General features: G+C 39.3%; 1 protein-coding gene across 1 annotated transcript in view; it reads left to right on the top strand.

The window, feature by feature from the left end:
- Positions 1 to 4,221: 4,221 nt before the first annotated feature.
- The window catches only part of LOC106871618 (uncharacterized), a 19,711-nt gene continuing 10,028 nt past the window's right edge, over positions 4,222 to 13,904 (top strand). The window contains exon 1 of the mRNA XM_014918186.2: positions 4,222 to 4,538. Coding sequence (XP_014773672.1) covers positions 4,431 to 4,538 — 108 coding nt within the window. The 5' untranslated portion in view covers positions 4,222 to 4,430. The remainder of the gene's footprint in view (positions 4,539 to 13,904) is intronic.

Raw genomic sequence — 13,904 nt, 5'->3', positions numbered from 1 at the left:
AAATATCTGCAGTGGAAAAGGTGAGTTTCTGTAAAAAAAAAGAAAACCGAAAGGTGTGTGTGTGGGGGGGGGTGCGATCCATGTCCTTTACCTCCGCCCATCATTAGTGTGGTTTGTCCTAAACGATGTGTCATGATGTGCACACTGAATGATAAGGGCAGATTTATAACAACAGTTTCATTATGAGTAAATACACTTGATCCAGTTCTACTCTGGCCACAACAATTATCTACCAACATACCAGAAATAAACTGGACAGAGGGAAAAACTACATGCCCAGACTGACATTACACCATTCACCCCCTCAACCTTATCCAAGCTCTGTTGTTGTCACCTACTCTTTCCTATTTACCATCCACTCAATATTTGTTCATTACACCCATCTCCTCATCCATTCCCCATCTCTCACTCTCCCATACACTCTGGCTGTCTCTACCCTCCCATACTCCCAGTTCTTCCCCCCCCCCATTTACTTTTACTCACCTCGTCCTTTGAGAGTCGACAGACACCTCATCACCACTACTTTTATCTCTTCCCAGATGCACCCCAACCACTTCAACCTCTAAAATGTGAGTAAGCTATGCGGCTCCACTACAGCAATAAACCTGTGCTGGCAACGTTACTGATTAGGCTGTTCAGTTCTCGGTTGTGAGTTTCATTTGTTGGTCCATTGTCCTTGAGCAAGCTACTTTATTTCACATTGCTTCAGTCCACTCAGCTAGCAAAAATGAGTTGTAACAGTAATTCAAAGGGTCAGCCTCATTACATTCTGTATCATGCTGAATCTCCCTGAAAATTACATTAAGGGTACACGTGTCTGTGGAGTGCTCAGCCACTTGCATGTTGATTTCACGAGCAGGCTGTTCCGTTGATCGGATCACCTAGAATCCTCATTGCCATAATCAACAGAGTACCAGTTTTAAACTTGTTCTGCTCTGGCCCCTTCCTTCATACTTTAATTCTTCACATCTTAGCATAAAGCTTCTTCTCTCTGGGTTGCCAGCTACATGGAACCTCAACTGTACCAGTGGCATGAAAAAACTACACTGTACACACTGTAAAGTGGTTGGTATTATGAAGGACATCCGGCCATAGTAACAGTGTCAAAGTAGACCCTGGAACATGTTGCAGTCTTGGTGGATCCTGTCAATTCATCCAACTCATGCCAACATCGAACATGGACATTAAATGACGGTGGCGACAATGACAACGAATGTGCAGTGTGGTCCTCAACTAGGCAGAAGTATGGCATATCCAGAGCTTTGGATGGTACCTAGTCACTTAGCCATATACATAGGTTTACTTGTTCCAAGCTGATCTGGGGCAACTCAACAATAACAACTGGTTATCTGAATAGAACATGACATTTATTCCTGTCTGACATTGTTAACACATTCACATGATAGTGTTAATGTCATTAACAGTCTTGTAGTTTAAGTTTGGCAAAAGGTTTAGATCAAGTTTATATGACAAAATGTATTAGAAACAAACTAAGGAGGTAATCTCTACATTGGTGGTTCTCAATATGTCCCTTGGGGATCCAGATATTTTGTCATTAAAATTTATGCACAATATATTGGTTATGTACACTTCTACAACACACTGAATATTTTAACAATTCTTTTATACAATTCCTAATAATATTTAATGATAAAATATAACAGGACGTTTTAAACATCAAATAGCTCTGAGGGTCCATCCAAGTAAAATAGGATTCAAAGGGGTCCATAAGTAAAAAATGGTTGAGAACCCCAGCTGTACATAGACACTGAACCTGCTAGAAATAGCAGCCATATCCTCAACTCACATCTCACCTTAAAGAAGAAAGAGCACACTGGATAAAGGACCAAGGTGATTGGTGATGTCCAATACTAAAGATCTGCCCAGCTAGGCAGGCATGGCAGGTTAGCAAATGCAAAATATAGTGGCTTACCCTTCGCTAAGAGCTTCTCCAGTTGCAGCATTAGGAAGAGGGCATCTGTGGAGCTCTGTTCTGCGATGAAACAAAACTGCACAACTAATTAGAAAGAAAATTAGTTTTAGACGAGATACAGTTTGGTTTTAAGTCAGAAGAGAGCATCAGAGATGCCCTCATCATAGTGAGACAGCTAAAGATTTTAGCAAAGTGTAAGCCATATCTTGCATTTGTTGATCTGGAGAAAGCTTTTGATAGGGCACCATGCTGATTGTGCTAGATAAATTAGGTGTCAACAAATGGCTTTCAAACAATGTTCGGAGATGCTACTTTGTTTCAGCATAATGACTCTACCAAATACAGAGATGCTGTCAGCAAGATAATGAATAACAGCAAGTTCAGTGAGGTGTCTATTGTGTCTAAGTTCAGAACCAGCTTCTGTTTATCATAGTTATCTCAGTCTCTGTTCTCTTTCGTTCACCTTCTTATACCTTAAGCGAAAACACCTAAAGCTCCACGAGGCTCCGGCAGGGGATGGTGGCGAACCTTGCTGTACTCTTTCACCACAACTTTCTCTCACTCTTACTTCCTGTTTCTGTTGAGCCTGTAATTCAAAGGGTCAGCCTTGTCACACTGTGTCACGCTGAATATCCCCGAGAACTACGTTAAGGGTACACGTGTCTGTGGAGTGCTCAGCCACTTGCACGTTAATTTCATGAGCAGGCTGTTCCGTTGATCGGATCAACTGGAACCCTCGACGTCGTAAGCGACGGAGTGCCAACAACAACACCCTGACACCATTCTTTCTCTCTTACTTGCTTGGACAGCCATGTATTTCCTCGATAGTTAGACACTTGTGCTCGACCCTCCAATGGCACAAAGACCTACCTCCCTCAATATTGCATTCCCACACTGTCGAGGAGTCTTGTCTTGAGAGTTTGGTGACCTCACTAATACTGGTACCACACACACACAAAAAAATCACCCGGCATACTCTATAAAGTGTCTGGTGTTAGGAAGAGCATCCAGCTGTAAAAACCTTACCAATTTTCACCGTTTTCAAGAAAAACGGTGGCGTCCCTGCATGGCCAAACTTTGAGCTGAAACTGATAAATGAATAAATAAATGCTGACATGAGTGTAGTGCCGCCTTCTAGTTCACCGGATCCTGTGAAACCCTCCAACGCATGCTAGCATGGAACACGGACATTAAATGGTGATGATGATGAGGTCTCCTTGGCAGGATCTTTTGAGTCTTTGCTGTAACCTAGAAGATTGTTTGGCAATCATGAGTCTATTTACGGTTCATGATGTTGTTTTGATGAGTCAATAATCTAACGTTTTGACTCTTGTTCATCTTTGAATAAAAAAAGAGACATTGGTGTTGTTTTCTTGGACACAATTGTTATAGAGTATTCATATTAACAACACAAACAAGCACGAAAGAGCCTCTATAAAAGTCTGTCAACGTATAAGAAATCCATGTAATTCCTCTCAAACCATACCTTACCATTTTCAAGAAAAAATATTTGATGAATTAGTCTTGGATGCATCGTCTGAAAACAGATGAGATGGTCAGGGTAGAAACGCTTTCATCATAATTAGAGCTGGTGTAGGTTAAAAAACAACACATATATACACACGTGAAGCACTATAAATATCGAAAATCTGAAGGCACAAAATATACTCATCAGTAGAGAAGAAGAGAAAACATGACGCCAAAGGGTTAAGGGCTGGTATTTCATCCAGGAGAGATAATCCCTGAAATGATTAATAGTTATTAGATTAATAGATAGTGATTTTAATTAATATTGTTTACGACTGAACAGATTTGTAAATAATTAGTAACTACGAAAAACAAATTAGCATCAATTGTTAAACCATTTCTTATGTGTTAGCGGAGTTGTCTTTCTTGGACTTCATCGATTTTATTTTTTACTTTTTTGTTATTTAACTGGCAATTTGGATTTATTTTTGATTCATTTCAGATGGTAATAATAAGCAGTTATAGGTTTAAACTATAGTTTTATATGCTTTATTTTCTAAAAGTAGCATTACAATTATATTTAGATAAAAGAAAAACTGAATACTCTTAGTTTGAAGAATTTACTTTCAGCTAGAAACATTTTTACATTAAAAATATATTTTTTTAAAATCTACAAATCTTGAAGTGTTTGGTTTCAATAGAGTTAATTTAGTATTTTGTAATATAGAAGTAGAAAAAACTTTTCAACAGTTGACAAAGTTAGATGTTACTATTAACCAATTAAAATGTTGCTTATTCGATAGTCCTTATCACTGACATGCGCACTTGCGTACTTTATCACTCCCGCCATTTTGAGGAGTGTGAAATATTTTCTCTAAACAAAATCTCAGTATTTCTTGCAACATTGTATCTTTGCAGCTTTTTTTTTTACATAAGATCTCTACAAGATTTTTAAAAATTTACCTGTCGTCTATTTTTTGCACCTGGTCCCTCTAAATCCCTCTGTTTTGGCCAGAGAATCCCAACAAAGATGGCCTTCCCAGGCAGTTATACAGCGATTGCAGAGAAATTTGTGGAGCATTATTACAATTATTTCGATTGTGTGGAATTTCGAGGCCATTTAAGAGGAGTCTATCATGTAAGTTGTACCTACCTCCTCAATTGGGACGGTTAGACATGTGCAGTATTTTTGTTTCTAATGGTTCTTAAGTCAGTACACTCAAACGTGTGCTAAGGTGGTGAAAACTTTACTTAAACCGAAAGAAATTTCCTTTGAGAGAAAATCTCAGATTTTAAATTGAGTAAGAAAAAAAAAAGACATTCCGTTAATATTCCAATCTTCAATATGTTTTTAAGAAGTCAACTGCTATATTAATGATCATCATGTGTAGAATCTTTTGTTTTACAAGTGTCTCTTCTGTCTGCCGTTGTTCGTCGCGGGACCAATTCTACGTTGTTGTGATTACACCAGCTCACTTAACTACCAGAAAACCATCAATGTAATGTCTTGTACACCTGTGTAAGCAGTCAGTGCATCAAACCGAACGAGAAAATATATTTATAACATAACATGGTTACTAGGGTTTTCATTTGCTTAAATACAAATAGCTGTATATAGTGCGATGTATTTCTAGAAACCTCATCAGACAGTCGTGGAAGTTGAAAGCCACAGCAAATTGTTTTATTGACAATCTTATAAATGTGAATTCCTATTAATTTGTGTCATTTTGATCACAACAATTAGTAATTTATTGTCAATGTTGATTTAGATATCCTAATAAACAACACGTGTTGGCTAACCAGGAACATTAAACACATGTTTCGCTTTTATACATTAAAATAATCACTCAATTCAAATCATAGTAGAACCGATTGATATTGGGAAATTTTTGCAAAGATATATTTGCAACAATCACAATATAGTTTATTTTTATGGTAATTTAGTAATTTCCTATATTTCCTTGATTCTTTTGCGACAACCTCCATAATGCCTATTTCTCTTCTACAATTCTAGAAACATCGTCAAAACATCAGTCACTGCTCATAAACAACCGATAGATGATTCCTTAGCCTATCATATTAACCTTTAGTTTTTCCGTCATCTTAACCATAAATATAATCGATATATTTTCATGTATATTTTGTATATGCTGTTCAAGAAATTTCGAATGTATTTTAAGCAAATGTTAGGGTTGATATCAAGTCGTCGGTGATGTAATTAATCCCACATTAACGGTTGAGGAATTACTCAACTATTGTTTCTTTGTAATAGTGTTTGACTTTGGTTACATTGAAGATATTTGACGGAATTTGATGATTGCTTACAATCCTGAGTGGAGAAAATATCTTTTGAGAGAAATATTTTCATTCATTTAATCCATGGTTTTTATATTTTAAAGATCAAATGATTGAAAAAATCTGTAGATTAATAACACTTCATTGTGAATTTTAGTAAATTCTATAGTCATCTGACTTCAAATCCAGCTGGAGTCAATGTAATTAGATAAATATGGGGCCACCGATTCAATCTATTTCTATAAATGTTTCGTCAACAATCAATATTGATTATGTATCAGGTTGAACTAAAATGTAGACCGTGATGCATTGATGTCCATTAAATATGTTAAAGTATGGGGTGGGGGTTAAACGTTTAAACAAAATGTCTTTTTAATTGAGAATCAATTATCAAATATATCCCCCAAATTGCGTTTAATCAGAATCTACGTGATAATATACATAGAACTGTTGTAGATTGGATGATGATCAGTAAGTCATACTAATATCACACACACATATGTATGTAGGTCTCTCTCAATGTGTGTCGTTCAAATTTGGGGTAAATTGGTTTGTAGTGAGAACGAAAAGTCTATTTCGAGTAAGACCCACAAATGATGTAACAATTTAGGCGCTTCTTCGTTTGACTTGAAGAAACGTATACCACCATAATGTATTATTTTTATTAAGTAATGGCTTTGTAAAATACCCTACATATTGTTTATAATTCTTTTTATGTTTGAATCCTTCTATTTAAGTTGTGAATCAGGCTACAAAGAAACTATATTGAAAACTTGTGGGACACAGAGATTTGTTTCGATATATCTTATTGAATGGTGCGTAATTTGGCCGATCCACTAGCAAAATATTATTTTACAAATATGTTTATTATATCCCTGTACGTAAAAAGACACCTTTATCATTTATTTTGTTTCATTTGGAAGGGTAGTGAAATAACAAAGTGCCAAATTTTCTTCATAGTTTGAAGTTCGTTTAACATCAATCGCCATCTTTCCTCTGGTGGTTTACTAGCATCCTGTCTTAAATATTCTTGGGTTTACCTCACCCACCCCGTCTACCATATTTATACAGCAGCACCTCGCATCTTCACTACTTCTCACACAAACTACTTCATGTTCACCTAACTGGCGTGGCGTCTGTGGTTTGATAGTTTGCCTCCCCTCCTAACCACATAGTTTCGGCCTCAGCCTCACTTCCCACTACGTGGCACCTTGGGCAAGTGTCTAATATTAAAGCCTCAGGCCGACAAGTCTTTGTGAGTGAATTTGCTAGATGGAAACTGAAAGAAACCCATCACACACACACACATGCATATATGTATATTTCATCTTCATTTAATGTCTATTTTCCATGCTGGCATGGGTCGGGCTGGCTGAGTAGAAGACTAGACCAGACTTCACTCTGTTTTGGCAGGGTTTTTACTGTTGGATGCCCTTCTTAACACCAACCACCTTACAGAATGGATTCTTTACACACATATATACGCGCGCAAGCAACGGGCTTTTAGTTTCCACTGTCCCACTCTTCACCTTGGCGATTGGATTGCATGCTTTGGTTTCCAAGTCAATCATCGATATGTGCGCGTGCGTACGTTTGTGCCTCCTTGTTTTGACATCGCGTTGCAAATTGTCGTTCATTTTGCAGTATTCTGTAAAAACATGCCTGTCCAAGGGGAAATATTACCTTACTTACAAACAAGGGTTGATAACAGGAAGGGCATTCAGCCCTAGAAAAATCTGTCTCAAACTCTGCTCAATTCATGCAGGCATGGAAAAGTGAACGTTAAAAGAGTGAACCTTACGTCGTTATCATGTCTGTTCAACCATCATGACAGAGATGAACTTGTCCAAAACCAAAAGAAAGAAAAACAGTTGAGCTCAACCATGATTTGAAACAAGAACATTACAAGTTTTGTATGGCTGTGTAGTTAAGAAGCTTGCTTTGCAACCATGTGATTTTGGATTGATTCCCATTGCTTAACACCTTGAGCGAGTATCTTCTATAAGTCTAAGATCAACTAATAATACCTTGTGAATGGATTTAGTAGGAGCAAGCTCAACGTGTGTGTGTGTGTGTATGTATGTATGTATATATATATATATAATGTGTGTGTGTGTATGTATATATATATATATATATATATATATATATATATGTGTGTGTGTGTGTCTGTTCCACCACCTCTTGATAACTACTGTTGACTTGTTCACATCCCTGTAACTTAGCAGTTGGGCAAAAGTGAATGATAGAATTAATACTAAACTTTAAAAAAAAAACTGGGATCAATTTGTTTGACTAAACCATTTCAAGTGGCATCCCAGTATGGCTGCAGTCCAGTAACTGAAAATAATAAGAGATAAAATCAAAACAAATTGGCAGTAAATATAGAGATTGAAAGAAAATGATTTTACAGACAGCTTATAAAATAATTTGGAAGTCTGCCAAAACTTTAAAATTAACCTAAAATTTCACTAGTGTTATTTAGATCTCACATACATAGAAATGTGCATGTCATTATCATAATTTGATGCCCGTTTTCCATGCTGGTATGGGTTGGACTGTTTGACTGAAAACTGGTAAACCCAGGAGTTGCACCAGATTTCAATTTGATTTGGCAAGGTCTTTCTATGGCAACCACTCTGAGAGTGCAGTGGGTGTTTTTTTTACATGCTACCAGCATGGGTGTCATTGACCTGACACCGACATCGGCCACGGCTACGGTCTCATTTGACTTGTGTATATATATATATGTTTAACCCCCTTTCACAACCACTTTCCCATGCTTGCATGGGTAAGACAAAATTTGTTGAGGCAGATTTTCTATGACAGGATGCTTTTATATCTCACCTGCTTCCAAGCAAGGCAATATTTCTCTGTGACAAGGCATGTTTTACATGAAAAATTAGAAACAAACAACATTGTATGACGGCAATGCTTTATTTACAGCCATCATGTGATGTCTAGATGAGGGTGCACACATGTACATACAAGTGGGGTGTTTTTCAGTTTCTGTCTACCAAATCTACTCACAAAGCTTGAGTTGGTTTAAAGCTATCATGGAATATGCTTACCCAAGGTGCTACGCAGTGGAACTGAACCTAAAACCATATGATTGGGAAACAAGTCACACAGCTATGTCTGTACTTATTATATCGTCATCACCATCATCCATTTTCTATGCTGGCATGGGTTGGACGGTTAGACTGAAGTCTGGAAAGCCAGCGGCTGCATCAGCCTCCAATCTGATCCCAGCAATGTTTCTGCAGCTGGATGCCCTTCCTAGCGCCAACCACTCCAAGAGTGTAGTGGGTGCTTTTTACGTGCCACCAGTACAGGAGCCAGTTAGGCAAGCCTGGCATCAATCACATTCGGATAGTGCTTTTTACATGCCACCAGCACGGGAGCCAGTCAGGGGGCACTGGTATCGACCACGTTCTTTTTACGTGTCACCAGAATGGGTGCCAGGCAGGGGGCAATGGCCACAGCTACGATTTTGGTTTTACTTGACTCAAATTTTCTCAAGCATATATCGCCCGATGCATCAAGGGTACTTTTAAATGGGTCAGACATGCAACATTGGCATCAGCCATGTCTGCGATCTCACTTTAGTTGCCAGGTCTTCTCAATTACAGCATATCTCCAAAGGTCTCGGTCTCCTGTCATTGTCTCTGTGAGGCCCAACATTCAAAGGTTGTGCTTCACCGCCTCATCCCATGTCTTCCTGGTTCTACCTCTTCCACAGGTTCCTTCCACTGTTAGGGTGTGACACTTCTTCATACAGCTGTCCTTATTCATAAGCATTACATGACCATACCAGCACAGCCAGCCGTCTCTCTTGCACACCACATCTAATGCTTCTTATGCCCAACTTTTCTCTCAGGATGCTTACACTCTGTCGTACATGCATACTGACATTACACATCTAGCAGAGCATACTTGCTTCATTTCTTTCAAGCCTACACATGTCCTCAGCAGTCACATCCTATGTTTTACTCGTGTTTCACTGCCGTGTAACATGGCAGTTTGCACGCATGCATCATGCAGTCTACCTTTCATCCTGAGCGAGAGGCCCTTAGCTGCAAGCAGAGGTAGGAGCTCCCTGAACTTTGCCCAGGCTATTCTTACTTTAGCCGCTACACTCTCAGCAAGCATCCCCCCTACAGACTTGGTCGCTTAGGTAGCGGAAGCTATTCACTACTTCTAGTTTTCCACCCTGGCGTGTGATGGAATCTGTCTTCTGTACATCTTCAGTGTTTATTGCCTCTGTGCATCTGCCACACACAAAAACCATCTTCCTAGTTGGCCTTCTTTTGATATTGCTGCACCTCTTATGTGTCCATAGCTTACACTGGGTACATCTTATGGAGTTTCTACCTATGCCTTTTCTAGAGATCGAGCAGGGCCATCTACCTGAAGAGGTTTGTGATTTGTCAGCCTTCCTACTTACTATGACTTTGGTTTTTGCTAGGTTAACCCTAAGGCCTTTCATTTCTAGACCTTGTTTTCATACCCTAAACTTCGTCTCTAGTTTTGGCAGTGACTCTGCTATTAGAGCAAGGTCATCAGCATAGAGGAGCTCCCAGGGGCAGCCTGTCTTGAATTCCTCTGTTATTGCCTAAAGAACTTTGATGAATAAGAGGGGACTGAGGACTGATCCTTGGTGAACCTCTACTTCTACTCGAAATTCTTCACTATACTCGTTGCCAACCCTCACCTTACTGACAGCATCCCTGAACAGGGCTTGTACAGCTCTTGTCAACCACTTGTCTATCCCCTGTTTCTACATTGACCAGATAAAGGGACCCTGTCAAAGGCTTTCTCCAAGACAACAAAAGCCAAGTACAGAGGTTTATCTTTGGCTGGGTATTTCTCCTGCAGTTGCCTTAGCAGAAATATAGCATCAGTGGTGATTCTCCCTGGCACAAAACCAAACTGCAACTCATCTAGGCTAACTCTCTCCCTCCCTAATTAGTTGGTCTATGACCCTCTCTGTAATTTTCATCAACTGATCCAATAATTTGATACCCCTGTAGTTATTTCTATCTAAAGCATCACTTTTACCTTTGTAGCAGTTGACTATGGTGCTGCTACACTAGTCATTGAGTATGATTCCTTCATGAACTACCTGATTTTCGATGCGAGTGACAAGACCATAACCCACACCAGCTGGATATCTTAAGCATCTCAGCGGTGATCCCTGATAGGCCAGATGCTTTCCCTGTCTTCATATCCTTAATTGTTTTATCTACCAGGGTACTGTCGATTCATGTAGCTGGTCCCTCAATTTGGTCAACCTTTGGCAGACTCTCCTCCTCCCATTCATTCTCCACATTCAGCAGTCTTTCATAATGGCATCTCCAAGTCTCTTTCTTTTCCGAATCATTAAACGCAAGGGCACCATCATCCATGCGGACACATTTCTCTCCTGACATCACAGTTTTCTCTCATACACTGTCTTGCAATCCAAAACACTTCAGTTCTTTGGTCCTCACGTTGTTGAACATTGGCAAACTTCTTTTTTCTGCTACTCCCTTGGCTATATATACCTGTCTCCTAGCTTCCCTTCTGGCTATCTGATACAGTCCCATGCTACCCCAACTCTTTCAGGCCTGTTTCTTTGTTCTAATGGCTCTGTCTACACTATTGTTCCACCACCATGTTGCCCTAGGTCTGGAAAGGGCTTTGCACCAGCCACAGATTTGGTCTGTGGTGCTCACAGGTGCTCAGCAAGCTGTCTCGCAGGAATTCCCAGCTGCATTCTGTGTCACAGGACTGTCGCTCCTCCTCCCTCTCCTCAGATTTCTCAGTAAGGATATCCCTAAATCTCTGACCATGTGAAGAGTTCTTAACCTTCCAAGTCCTTGTTTTCCAGATTGGTCTGCTTTATGGCATCTTTCTGGCTTCAAGTCTAAAGTCACTAATAACTAGTCTATGCTGGGGCAGGGTGGGGGGTACATTCTTCACCAGGGAGGGTCATTGTAGTTAAGAGCAACCATGCATCCTGCAATCTGGTGAGAATGAAATCAATCTGGCTAGCAGAGTCACCTGATTGATAGGTTATCAGGTGTCTGGCTGGCTTCCTGAAGTTGGTGTTGCAGATCAATAGGTTATTTGCAATGCAGAACTCCAGGAGCCTAGTTCCATCTTCATTTCTGGTACCAACTCCATGTACACCATGGAAGATACCAGGTTGCTGTCTGACATGCCCATTAAAATCTCCAAACACAAAGATATCATTGCCACTCCTCTTTGAGGTAGCCTGCAGAAGAATATCATTAAAGTGATCCTTCTGTTCATTTGGTAGGCCCTCTTGTGGGGTGTAGGCAGAGATAATTGTAGCTATACCATTCTGCAAGACTAGCCTGAGTTTAGGTACTCTATCACTCACCCTCACTACCTCTGTGACCTTATCCACCCATTTCTCTGCAAGAAGTATGCCCACACCCACCTATTCCATCACTGTTTCCTTCCCAGAAGAGTTTATACCTATGTGCTTAGCTCCCCTCCACCTTTACCTCTTGTACGCAGCATCCATCAACACATCTCCATTCAAGCATCTCTACAATCTCGCTCGACCTACCTTTCAATGTGCCTGCATCTACAGTGCCAACTCTGAAAACTGGGAAAGAGATATGGGAGGTAACACAGGAGGGAAAGATGTTGTTCAGCACCTGAAAAGAAAGTCCCCGTGATCGTTTGGTAACAGACGTCATAATAGTTGTTCTTACTTTCAACCTACCATCATTCAAACCTGTTAGAATTGTTAAGGTTGTTGCTTCTACTGGGGTGGGGTGTAAGGAAGCATTGTATATGAATGTGTTTGGGGCGTTGTAAATATAAGCGTTAAGAGCATTGTGGATGTAAGCATTACTGAAGCTGCAAATGTATAAAAAATAAAAATAATTAAAAAAAAGGGTGGGTGGCAAGCTCACAGAATTGTTAGCTTGCTGGACAAAATGCTTAGCAGTATTTCACCAATCTTTGCATTCTGAGTTCAAATTCCATTGAGATCAACTTTGCCTTTTGTCCTTTTGGGGTCAATAAAATAAGTACCAGTTGTGTGCTAGGGTGAATATAATCAACTAAACTCTCCTCCAAAATTTCAGGCCTTGTGCCTATAGTAGAAAAGGATTATTTATACATATATGCATACATAGAGACATCATCATCATTGTTTAACGTCCGCTTTCCATGCTAGCATGGGTCCTGTATATATACACAGACATGCACCCGTGGTTTTGAAAAATGATGTACACTCTGTGCTTCTATGTTGTGAGAGTTAATTTAAGGAGGGGACCAACTCTAAAACAGTTTCAAATCTCATCTAACTTATGCCATCATCGTGAAGCAGATTAATATAATCAATGATGTCATTTGTTGTGTGTGTGTGTATGCATGCATTTATACATACACACAATTACACACTTGAATGTCACATCCTGTTCAGCTCTTGGAGTCAACAGCAATGAACATATATATGTATATATATATATATATATATATATATATATACACACACGCACACATACACATATAGCAATTATTAATTTGTGGTAACTAATGATATAAGTAGGCCAACATAATTTTAGCTATGAAAACAAAACCAATTCTCTAAAGAATTAAATGTTTTATGCTAATTTATTTTATTTTGCAAGCTATTAACCCATTTTGTCACTATATTTCTAATGAAATGCATTGTCCAAGTCTTATTTTATTTTGAAAATAATTGACCTTTTCATAATGAAGTTGGTGTTTGAGACATAAAACAATTTTGAGATTATAATGGGAGGATTATAAGGGAAGTGGATCAATAAATAGATCTGAAAATCCTTGAAATCTTTATATCTCCGTTGCCCTGGCCGTTGTCCAATGACTAAAACTAGTGAAATAATTAGTGTAATTAAGTAAACTGGTTACAGTGTGGAAGACGAGTTAGCCATTCAAAAAACACACAAAAATCTGTTAATTTCATCATCATCATCATCATCATCATCATCGTTTAACGTCCGCTTTCCATGCTAGCATGGGTTGGACGATTTGACTGAGGACTGGTGAAACCGGATGGCAACACCAGGCTCCAGTCTGATTTGGCAGAGTTTCTACAGCTGGATGCCCTTCCTAACGCCAACCACTCAGAGAGTGTAGTGGGTGCTTTTACGTGTCACCCGCACGAAAACGGCCACGCTCGAAATGGTGTCTTTTATGTGCC

Source organism: Octopus bimaculoides, chromosome 1 (assembly GCF_001194135.2).
Source record: "Octopus bimaculoides isolate UCB-OBI-ISO-001 chromosome 1, ASM119413v2, whole genome shotgun sequence".
NCBI lineage: Eukaryota > Metazoa > Mollusca > Cephalopoda > Octopoda > Octopodidae > Octopus > Octopus bimaculoides.
Note: the sequence above shows the minus strand (reverse complement) of the source record. Positions and strands in the feature narration are given on the sequence as shown.